Genomic DNA, 12828 nt, shown 5'->3' with positions numbered 1-12828 from the left:
CTGAGCCTTCTTCAATAACTCTGTCACCAGTTATGTGTTTGTATCATTTCAACAACACATGACAGGCACAAGACTGCCTCAAAAATTCAAACCCCAACTTTTAATTACGCGTTCTCCATACCACCAAAACTTAGGGTGTTGCACCCCAAACCCAGTGGATATAAGCCCAACCCCACGTGTGGTCTACCACAACCACGATAGTACTCCGGGGTGCATTGTACCATCCCTCGCATAGGGGTGCCGAGTGCAAGCTACAATAGCCAGCGATACTTTGAAATGCGTCCTTACGATTGTTAGCGGAAATTTATAGCTTTAGCTTGTTGATAGAATGTTGTATTTAATTCATTTAATAGGCCCTGGTTATAGGTAGTTTCATAACGTGATATCGAGATGTGGTATTTCTTTGGACAGTCTGAGTAGATTTTGGAAATGGTAAGTGTCCTTCGTAATGGAGTGTGGAACGTCTTAAATTCTTGAGTACACAAAAGTTTATCTACCTCATTCCAACAACACACCCATAAAAATATAGGTATGCTGATATTCTTCAATGCCCTATGAAAAGATTTTGTTGCAGGCAACAAGTATGATTGTTAGGTATATTAGGTAAGGTCCCAATTGTTCTCCCGGAAACTTGTTAATTAACATAATAAAGATTTATCTTAAGCCGTTTAAGTTGAGCATTAGTTATAAAAAAAAAATATTAAGACAGCGAAGATCTTCCTTGAGTGATTGATGCGCAATATCTTCAGATGACTACAATTAATTTATCAACGCCATTAAGAAAGGTTCCATACAAATCATTCTGTATCCCAATCAATTGATTTGCCATCAACATTCACGCAATTATTAAACCTATTTCATTTAAATCCTACTCGGGATGTTTTCGGAATAACAATGCGATCTTTATGCAAGTTGTGCCATCATTACCGCAGTGACAAATCACGCGCCATGGGTGGCCGCCATGACAGTTTGTTGAGCTTTCCCGCGCTTCCGTTTGTGAAGGAAGCTGTCATTAGCGTCGATTTTTTTTATTAGATTTGAGGTTGGATACGTAGGTTATTATTATTTTTGAGAAAAGTTCTACTTTAAACTTAACTTTAAACCATATTTCATTATCTATCTTTGTGACTGTAACCACTGATTACTTAAAACATATTTACTACGTACAATATACCACTTTCTATATAGATAAGTCAGACAAATTCTATGCTGAAAACCGCATAAATCGGTTGAGCCAAACACGAGATAATCGCGAGCAAACATACATAGATCGGTCAAATTGAGAACATATTTTCTTGACTCTGACAAAAATATTGCGTGGGAGTCTCAAAAAGGTGTAAGTGTCAAAAATTACAAGCCAAAGGTCGACTAAACAAACACAAAAATCGCATCAAATCGATCATGGGGTCTAAAAAAGGAGCCTTTTCAAAATCTGTCAAATTTTTAGAGGTGCAACCTGATTTGGGCCGAAGCGAATTTGCGCAAAAGTCAAGTACTCCCTGGGAATAACAAACTCACAAACTTATTTTTTTTCTTGTGGATCATGAATGAGTATTGTAGTATTGTATGTAATGGACGCGGTAAATAATCCTATTTGTATTGTTGGCGAGTCTTTAGCGAATTGTAGGTGTTATGTAGGGTGACCATGATGACTGCATCTATCAAGATACTTTCAACTTTAATTTGATCATTTTTAAGTAGGTATGTAAGTACATGCATTGACGATAGGTAAGAGCTTACGACCTATTAAACCCTAGTTATAGGTACCAATAGGTTTTACTAATAGGTAACCGTTTCAATCTACTCACACTCTAACAAATGAATCCATAGATTTTTGCTTTTTGTCTTTTGATTTACAGAGAAAAATATTTATTAATTTGTATTTTTTTGTTAAATATTTTTGTGCTCTTGCGCAAAAAATAAAAGATTTTTCTTTCTTCTATGATCTTACTTAAACAAATATTTACACTAAACTGTCTCAAACAAATCCAACTTCATGGCCTCCCTGTTCACAATAATCGCGACTTACTTCAGGTAGCCATTATCTAAAAAAACTGCATTGAGGAGGCGTGACACCCACCTGACCGATATTCCCATGGACTTCACCATTGTTCTATAGTTAGAGAAAGGCTAATTTATTGCTCTGGGTAAAGAGTCAATTATCCCGTAGAATACGGAAAAAATACTTGGTAATTAGGTATTTGACAGGTATGGTATGCGGGTAATGTGGTCAATATTAGAAGAGAGATGTGTTTCTTTATAAATCTATCTTTTAGGTACATCACTACATAGTGTAAAACAGTCGCTTTCTCTGTTCCTATATCTCTTAAGTACGCTTAAATCTTTAAAACTACGCAACGGTTTTGGATACGATTTTTTTAATAGATAGAGTGATTGAAGAGGAAGGTTTATATGTATAGTGTATTTAGAACATATATATCGACAGCGTCACGTATCCAGTTAAAAACAAGGTAATTTATAAAAAACTTCATTGAGGAGGCGTGACAGTGACACCCACGTGACCGATATTCCCATGGTCTACTCTCTCCCATTGTAATACTGCTAAAGAAGGGCTAATTTATTGCTCTGGGTAAAGAGTCAATTATCCCGTACAGTAAGGAAAAAAATACTTGGTAATTGCTTACCTACTTGAAAAGCATGCGGATAATGTGATCATTACTATACTTCCCTCGAGCAAGTGTTACTATATCTACCGACTAGGTATATACGTAGGGCTGCCATCTCGAATTTCGCCAAACCCGGACAAACATAAAAAACCCGGACATTTGGCGTAAATCGCATTTTTTCCCCGAACGAGTACGATTTTTTTTAAACAAAATAATACCTAATTTGTAATCCATTTATTTATTTAAACTTTATGCAATAAAAATATTACATAGGCGGACTTAATGCCGTAGGCATTCTTTCCAGTCAACCTTAGGGTGATGCAGAGAAAAACATGGTAGGTGCATTAGAAAATAAAACGAAAACATAATGATGAATAAAACACTAAATACTAATTAAATACAACAATATTAATACAAATAACAATAAATAAATACATACATACATATATACATATAATATACCAATAAATTATTGTGATGATGATTTACTATTAACATATACTTAAATTCAATGAGGTGCTTCCTCACATGAAAAGTGTCCGGGTTTTCCCCGGACACTTCTTGAAACCCCGCCCGGACGCCCCCCGGACGGCCTCAAACGAGGACAAATCCGGGGAAACCCGGACGGATGGCAGCCCTATATATACGCCTAGTATTTAGCTAAAAGATAGCTAATCTAAATATATCAAAAGGGTTACAAGAAGTCCTGAACAATTTTTATTTATATCACTTCTATTCTAAACAACGGTCAAAAACAGGTTTATAGAGTATCTTTTGCATAATAATTCTCTTATATGTATTCTAGTAGGTACACTTAGGTTCAGGACGGTTTTGGTGTAGCGAAGTTCTCAGGGAAATTCTTAGTATTTACAAACATAATGAAAACGCTACTTCTACCAAATCCAAATATTGTGTATCTTTCGCATTTAACTGTTCTCGTACTTCCAACCATTATTTCAGTTTAGCAGTAAAATATAGTTTCTTTTGACTAATAAATCAAAACTTGCGTATAGATAGTTCAACTCAGATTTGCGCGCGGCCCTATGTGTGCGTCGGCTTGTAAATATACAACTTTCATTCGTGTGACAGTGACGTCGTCCGAGCACGACGTGTTCTCATCGCTTTTTGTTATGGGTACAGTCGTTTACGAAAATGTCTAGTTCTTCACGGAGAAAATGTTTTAAGGAGTCAGGTAGCGTTTCAAAAAAATGAAACAACATTCAAAGCTTTTTATTATTACATTTTACAGTTTATCATTATTTTCTCATACGGCTTTTCAAATTGACATTGACAGTATCTAAGAAATAAATGAAGTGAAATATCTAAGATGAATTAAATACTCCTTACATATTTTCTAGCTCGGGGTACGCGGACAATAAATAAATGTGTGGACTAAGAATGTAAAAGACCTATAATTTAGTATAATAATGGAAACAAAATGTGTGGGGAATTTTAAAAAAATATATTGCTTCGCATAATGTCGACCAAAATAAGACGGAAATAATGAAACTCATAAATGAACGTTTAAGTCAAATTGATGAAGGGATGTTGGGTAATACTTGTCGACATGTACAAAAGAAAAAAGAAGAATACTATAGACATTTTGACATGGAGTCAGAATTTATAATTAACATTGGTGAAAGTAGCGAATCCGAAAATTCATCATTTGATTTTTCAAGTAGCGATACAGAATCATTATAAATAAATAAACTAATTTACGTAATAACTGTACTTTAAACAGCTGTATACAACCCCTAAATAACTGTATTTGTACCCGACTGTACCTCTTGTCACGCACACAAAGTCACTGTATATGTACAAGGGTTACCCACACATAGGGCCGCGCGCACGACTGAGTTGAACTTACTATACAATTCGCAGAGCTAATAATACTCCCTCATTTGTCGAATAAAACTCCCGATGTATAACAAAACCAATTCATTCAAACAAAAAATGTTTACACGGATTCCATCATTAATTTCCCTAGCTTTGTCGCGGAGGTTCATTCAGGCTGTATCAAATGCCACCTGTGCCTAAAAAAAGTATAAATCGTTTTTTTAATCTTGCAACACTGGCCATATGATATTTGGCCAATAAATTTTCTATTCATCGAATTTGTTGAGATTGTAGGCGGGTTATAGTTATAAATATCTCGGGATTTCTTCTGTTTGTCGAAAGAATTAAAAAGGTTATGCTTAACAGTTAAAAAGTAGGGTCACACCTACGTTGGCGATGTTGTCCAGTTTTTTGGACGTGGGAACTATCGGAGGATTTACAAAGGGTCGCGAAATGCATCCACCCACTACACAAGTTCACATTTGTTCACATCACAACACAAATCACAATATTCATGCAAAGTTAAGTAGGTATTTTTTATTTATTTATTTTATACATTAGTTCCACCGGTTGACGTCATCGCGGTAGCACCGGCTATCGCTGAAAACCAGCGCTGGGACTCTATCTCGTTTCGGGTCGCAGCATTATGCTGAGCGAGGGCCGTATTGCGCGCTTTAGGACGCATATTTTCCCTTAAATTTGTGTTATGTTCTTTTTATATTTTTATCCATACTATGCTCATTTTGTTAGGGGCATTTATGCGTCTTATATTTTGCGCAATTAAACTGATTTTCTTTCTTTTCTTTCTTTCTTTCTAAATAGTTTCAGTAGGAGTTAGGAAGTGATAGATTATTGAATGGATTAGCGTTTTGATGTTGTCCATTATTTATCATATTTCTTCAGAGGTTTAGTTTAGAAAACGGCATGCTTAGTATTATGTACCTACTTAGACAAAGTTTGTAACAGACATGGACGTAAGTAGGTAGTTAGTTTCATATATTTGTCTAGCAAGATGCGGTTTGCCGTGGTAATGTAAATGATGAAGCTACAAGGGCAAACTTGTTGAAAATATACGAAACTGCAAATCAATATGATTTCTGACCTACCTAATATGATTATTTCTAACTGTAGAAAAAAAACACAGAGTAAAACTTACGCTCTGCCTTTTTACAAAAAAGATACCTATCAAATTTCAAATAGCAAGTTAACAGCTCCAATTTAAATAACGGAAGTCAAAATGCAATAAAAGATTTCCCGCGGCGCGCAATGACAACACTTCATTCATCCAATTAAATCAGTGTGACCAGCGCAAAAATATCTCAATTTCTTAGGAAATGTCCTGCTGTGTACACGGACATCCGAAATGTACATCTTTAATATTATTTAGGGAGTATTTAGGGCAAATATGTGAACGTGGGAAAGTAGCTAATTTGTTTGTTGCGTTGACGCGAAATGGGCTGTCTTTAATTTATTAGGTTAGTGTGTCTATTCACAGAAGGTGTAAAATGTATGGCATGTTGGAAATAATTGATGGCAAGTAAATATTAATAAATAAACAGATAGTGTGAGGATTTACTAGTTAAGTATGTGTGTTGAAATAAACCATAATTACCTATTTCTTCATTTCAAAATGTTTACTAGGAGAATAGTGAAGCTGGAGAGGCAATTTGAATGAGAAGAAAATAATACTATTAGTTCAATAAAATAAATTCTCAATCCCTCTTTTGCTCTCAATTGATACGCGAATACTTATGTAAGTACACCGAAGAGCATACAAAGAAACTATAATATTGCAACACTTCTATTATCCCTATGCATTTGTTAACTCTCAATCAGTTCCAACAATCAGCAATCCATCACGTTCAAGTATGATATAACCCTTTGTTGATACTAAACTTTAAAATTGTCCTGTGATGTCAAATTGAGATCGATCGGGGGTTTTCGTGAACTGATTTGCGCATTTACTCTGTCTCTCTGTGTTCACCTTTGATGTATGCAGAATACGGAGAAAGGGTCACTTAACAATCATGCTTTTTTAAACAAAAAATATTATTCCAGATTGGTTCGCGTATTTCGAGTTTTTGCGTGACTTACAGATACATATGTAGGTATTAGGAAAAACATCACAGATGATTTGAGAATTTCATTTTTGGGAAATATTTTTCCATCAGTCAGCAATTTAAAAAACTTTCTAAGACCGGGATCTTTCGCAAACTTTGAGATTATGAATATTAATCAAAATTCATCAGTCGGCGAATCATTAAACGAAGTTTCTAATACATGATAAGTAGGTATGGTACCTAGTAAAACAATTGTTACAAACATCAGTAACTTGAACATAAAAATGGTGAAGATGAGACCATTCTTTAATCTTCTGCAAAAATTTTATAAAACTTTAATGAGTATTTCTCAAAAACCTTTTATACGCCCAAGTGTGCATCCTTACAATGACTTTGATGTAAAAGTCAAAATATTTAGGAATAACAAATTGTTTGTATGTATGTCCATTCATGTATTCAGAACGCCGGAAGTCCGCACTTCAATGTTCAGATACCTTATTTGCGCAAGTTTTTTTCGATTTATATCGTTTTCGATTTCTATGAATGATGTATCGATTTTAGAATACTTTGGAAGGAGAATTTTAGTTCTGATCGCTTTGTCAATTGTGTTTCTAGAGGCTCAATTCTATGATTGTGATTTTGCAATCTCTAAGTGTTGTATCCGAGCGTTTTTGATAACTTTTTGCTCGCCTATTCCATACTTTTATATTATCTATGGGCCGTTTACGTTATTCATTGGTGACTTTATTGTTTATTTTCAGAGTTAAATGGCGAAAACTTGCATAAAAAGTTCTCCTTATTATAGCATTATTTTAGCTTTATTTCACCTACCTACTTATACATATAGTGAAAATTTACCTTTAGCCCGTTTCTATGGGTCACACAGCAGTTACAGACTGCATATACAGTTAACAGGTGCAGTCTGTAACTGCTGTTATTTCACTGGCTCTAATCAGAAAGGAGAGACTAAAAATATAGTTATTAATATCACTTCAATTTGTAAAATATAAAGTTGAAAGCAGAACCCACCGTACCTAGCCAGTAAAGTTTAGCTAAATGACTAGGCAGTAATTTAGTTTACTTAACTAGTAGTAGTGTGTTTTAATTAGATTCAGTTTTTTTGGTTCCGAGAGGTTTTTTTTACAAATCTTTCAACTATCTGAAACATGCTTTAAGTTATCCAAGATAAAATATGCAATACTTAATTTTAGAAACAGCACTAATTCACAAATTAAAGTGAATAGGTATAGAAGGATCTTAGAGCTAGTTGCGTTCTTAGATATTACTAAGCGGTTCTCAAGTCGAGATTATATACCAACTTGGGCACTGTGACGCACATAAATGTTTCTTCTGATCTATTTGCTCTAGCACACAGTAACAAATTGCGAGCAAACATATCTGAAAAGGTAGCGAAACTGCAGCCTTTTGCGCAAACACGTGTGCAGTAGACTCTCACCGACGCGCACAAAGTTCGCGATCAATTTTAGTGAAAATTAAAATGCGGGAGGAGTTTTGGTGAAATCTCGCCATAAGAATCCCAGTCTAGGGTTCAATCAAGAGTAGATTGAACATGTACTTGTACAATGTAATTTAAACAGATAATTTATGTACTTGAATAGCGAAGGAAGGATCTCTTACTCTTATATACTCTCGCTATGAATGAGTTTTGGCAAACTATAGTGTTTCAAAAGAGCGTGCGTGTGTGTTTAAAAATAAATTTCTGTGTATTTAATTAAGTCTTGCACATTACTACATGTAGTAGTTTATATGTAGCCAGTGTTTAAGTCTAGATATAGTGACAGGGAAATAACTAAAAGTACCTAGGTATGTTTAAAAAGGAAACAAAATCATTTCAATAAAGCTCCAAATATATTTTATTTCTTATTCTCTTATTCACAACCATTGCTCATCTTAAAATATACAATTGACGTAGGTATGTAGAAAGAATTACCTCTACCTATTATGTACAAATTGTCATCTACTTACTAGAAATAATTATTACAAAAATATCGCATTTATTTATATAAAACTTTATATTAATAAGTATACTATATCCTGTAGCGTTTCGTATTCAAACTATTTACTTTATTTTATACAAAAGTAACATTCAGACCTGTTAACTAAAACCTTGATCAAATATTAAAAACCAAGTCAGTTTTCCCAACAATTTAGATACAGCTGAATACAATTCCAGTTACAACTCAATCTCCTGAATATTTTCAGAAAATTTCCGCCGTTTCGAACTTCAGTAACCATATAAATACGGAAAGCCGGCCATATGAGGTACTGCAGACAACGGGACGAAAACTGGCATCATTCGATCCGCCTGAACAAAATGCGTTCGCGTATGTTTCTTCAAATGATCGCGTCTGCCAAACTTCTTCCCACAAGTAGAGCAAGGAAACGGACGAACTCCCGAATGAATCCTCTTATGTCTGGTCAACTCCTCATTCCTCGTAAAAGTCTTGCCACAATTCTTCTCGTCACATTTATAAGGTCTCTCACCAGTGTGAATTCTAATGTGACCTTTCAGTTGCCCGTTGTTGGAAAACCCGACCTGACAGTGAGGGCATTTGTACTTTTTCGGTCTTTGTTTCTTCGCGTTTATTTTCGCTTCGTTTTCTTGGTGAAGGATTCTTGCGTATTCGAGCTCCATTGCGTACCCTTGGGCGAGGGATTCGAGGAGTAAAGGGTCTGTTGGTGGAACGCCCAGTGCGTGTGCTATGTCGGCCGTCGGTAAGTAGTCTGACATATAAGCAGGGTTGTATGCAGGCATCTGAGGCAGTGGCGGGTAAGACCGAGGTTTTAATTCTACCTCCGTCGGCTTTTCAACGTTTTCCTTCTTTTCAGGTTCTTGTAAAAGCCTGTCACAGCATAGAGTCAGCTTTTCAACGGGTGAATTCAGTTCAGTAGCAGGTTTAACATCGTCATCACCATCACGCGTGGTCGTAGAAACAGTAGCGTCTTGGTGACCCGTATCTGACTTCTTAAAAGTCCCGCGAATTTTCCGCAGACGGTTTTCTCTTTTAGTCTCATCTATGACCCTTTTCTTCGCCTTTATTTCTGTAGGGGTACTAATATCACAGTTTATCTGTCCATCATTCTTACTATCACTCACATCCCATGGCCTGAAAAGCCTGGAGTAACTTTGTTCAGAAAACATATTGGAACACTTGTATCACTCACGATCGAAATGGAACTGAGACCCTTTTTCATTTCAACAACTTTTATATACATTCCTTTGACAATAAATTTAATAAAAGCGCCCAAAAGTAGAGGGATTGTGTCTATTGAATGGACGAAAGAGACGAAATATTTTTCAATTGTTGCACACTTGACGTTGGCTTAACTTTTTTCGGTAATGGCGCGTGGGTTTTCGCGCCATCTTGAGTTCTGTGTTCGGATACACAGGGGAGAGTTTGGGTTTGTATTTTAGATGGCTGTTAGACCTTTTTTGTAGTTGAAGGTGTCATGGTGTCTGAGATAGGGGTGTGTATTGTTATTTATGTTGATTTTTGTGCGTGGTCGGGGGGCGGGCCCGAGGGCCGAGCGTTCCGCTCGAGTGGCACTCGCTCGCAGCTGCAATCCTGTTTGTTTTAATGGTTTCTGCAATTGTTGCGGTTCCCGATTTATATTATATAATGTTATATACGCACGCATGTGTTATGTATGTAGGGATATTGTTAGCGGTTTATGGGAGACTTAGCAATTTTAGTTCGTTATACCACTGGGAATAGTTAAAATTTGTTGTTGCTCTCCAGATAACTTGTTTGTTTAATTATATAGACGTGACTTAAACTTTCGTTGCTCAAGCAAAGCTCCTCCACCTTTAAGTTATTTTTTCTTGATGCTTTTACAATTTAAAAAAGTTGTAATACTGTTTTAGGCCTTTGCGACGTTTCCACATTACCCAAAACGATAAAAGTTCAAGCATCTGCTGTATAAAACTCAAAATATCTACTATTAGCTGTTACTTGTGGCATTACCCACCTCTGCCAGGAGGAATTACTTTCGCACCTTAGATGAAAAGTATAGTCTATAATATATGTTAATATATGATGCTAAATTAATTAAGAGGAAAACACCATTCAGAAGGAAAGATTCACAAAAATCCGTTTAGTAGTTTTTGCGCAAAATTAGGTACATAAAAAAAGCTGCAATAGGACATCTTAAATGGTAACTAACCGTTTTCGGAATACGTTAAAAAGGCAATATGTAAAAAGATATACATATGACGCTATCATCTGAGGCCCAAGTTCACCGACAACATAAAGGACAGTTTTTTAAAGCAACAACAAGCACGCGTTAACACGCCTATTTACGTTCAAATTTCATAGCAAAACAGTTGTTTTAAGCAAAACGGACGTTTATTTCGTCATTTCATTCTTAATCTTCTAAATTCAGAAGATATTGAATTCAATATCCAACCTAAATCAATAAGAATAACATTGAAAAGCAAGATTAAAATTGTGTTTCCTGGATTTAATATAAAAAGCTAACTGTCTGCAACCACAAAATGGATGGGTCGGATCAATCTAAACAAATCCAGTTACATCAATTCAGATACAATAGACTTGATTGCCTTTGATACATTTTAGGATAATATCCGAACGCACTTTGGGATTGGCGCGAACTGTCAAAATTTGGCGCGCATGATCGATCGGGCGCGTTCGTTTTTGATTTGATTGTACAAAAATTGTGTTTACTTATAAAAATGTTGTTTTTCACAAAACATTATTCTATGTTTTTTTTTGGCTTGGAGTTTCGTGAGAATTTTTGCTCGTCTCCAACTTTATCTAAATACAGGTGTTCGAGGTGGACAAGCACTTGTAAATTACAAGAAGTAGCTGGACAAAAAAAAGTTGCCAAGTAACTTAAAAGTTCATGAAAGAAACGTTTTTTATTTTTTAATAAACTAGATTTTCCACACTTTTCGGTACTAGACTATCTGTGTACCCATTTAAATCGTTTTAATAGTTTTGGCGTGCAAGCTGGACTGCTGGTTACTTTCACAATTAGTAGACAATAATATTTTTATAACGGCCCGATTTCTTACCCAATGCCAGAAAATTCAGAAATCCGTTGCAATTACAAAGACGCTCGATTCGTCAATATCAGACAAGGCATACATCTTGGCTATCTGTCAAGGATTCAAGTTATTTTGATGTTTTGTGATATCGCGCCTTAAGGACTGCGGATGATCGATATGCCGTTATTCTGACTGACAATATCTTTGATAGGCGAAGAGGGCAAGATCTTAGTAAAATGTAATCATTTATTTTTTGTAGAATATGGATAGTCCGTTATGATTTTACTTTGTAGTAGGTACTAGTTTTTACAGTTAGCTACGTAAATATTCAGATTATTCTAAAATGAGTGAGTACATACATATGCATGTAGGTACCACACGACTTAAAATTATGCCTAAGTAGCTGAACATTTTTATTGCTAATGAATTAACGTTGTAAAGTTGCAATCGTACATATTGACAAGGCAACAACTTTATCTATTTAATTTTAAAGTAGGTATTGAAGAATGTTAAAAATGCGATACAAATTAAGTATGTCCATAGCTCCATCTCCAGGCCTTTTCTGAAAATGTAGGTAATCTTTTCCACATAAATATGAAAAAAATGTATATTAGAAGTTTAGAAGCTTTTTTTAGAAGTTTAAAAGTTAGAAAGTATCAACTAGTTCTTTATGAGTATTTCATTGTACCTGAATAATAATTATGGTGTGAAAAAACGCGACAAATATGCAATCCATTCCAATTTTAAAAACCGTAGCATCTACCAATGAATGGGCATAATCTATGAATGAATGAAGATCGAATTATGTCATTCACTTCATACATTTAGTTCGATCATAAATCTTTCACAATAATCCTAATAAAGTTAGTGGTTTGCCTCAATGTCTTTATGAAATTCATATAAATCTCTCGAAGAATGCTAAGGGATAATATTCGAGTATCGTTTAGTAGAATTTCTGGATAACCGTGAAGAATCTATGAGTATTTTTTGGTATGTTTCTTTGTAGACAATTACTACGGGTGTCGTAAAAATGTTGTGCACTTGTGAATGGAGCGCGACCCGCGTAGGTGTAAATGGGGTGTTCTCATTTTGAACGGTGTTTTTTTAATTTAATTTTGATAAAATTGTAATGCTTAGCTTGCTTTTTGTGTTTGTGGTTTTAGTTTATTTAATTTTAATTTTTAGAGATAATTTGATGATCAAAATCTTATTTTAGGAATCAAAATATGGCCTTTTTGTTTACCGTTTTGAATAGATCCAAAGCAATCAAGGAAAA

The 12828-nt window shown here is 35.1% G+C and overlaps 1 protein-coding gene across 1 annotated transcript; it reads right to left on the bottom strand.

Annotated features, from left to right (window-relative positions):
• Window positions 1-8768: 8768 nt before the first annotated feature.
• LOC124642065 (zinc finger protein 358) lies at window positions 8769-9686 on the bottom strand. Its single transcript, XM_047180365.1, has one exon. The coding sequence runs from the start codon at window positions 9684-9686 to the stop codon at window positions 8769-8771; it is 918 nt and encodes a 305-aa protein (XP_047036321.1).
• Window positions 9687-12828: the final 3142 nt, after the last annotated feature.

This window comes from Helicoverpa zea, chromosome 23 (assembly GCF_022581195.2).
Source record: "Helicoverpa zea isolate HzStark_Cry1AcR chromosome 23, ilHelZeax1.1, whole genome shotgun sequence".
Classification (NCBI taxonomy): domain Eukaryota; kingdom Metazoa; phylum Arthropoda; class Insecta; order Lepidoptera; family Noctuidae; genus Helicoverpa; species Helicoverpa zea.
The sequence above is the reverse complement of the archived record's forward strand: the minus strand, read 5'-3'. Positions and strand labels throughout refer to the sequence as shown.

Bases quoted from the DNA above. Each gene is read 5' to 3' on its own strand.
- LOC124642065 (XM_047180365.1), bottom strand. From the start codon at position 9,686: ATGTTTTCTGAACAAAGTTACTCCAGGCTTTTCAGGCCATGGGATGTG.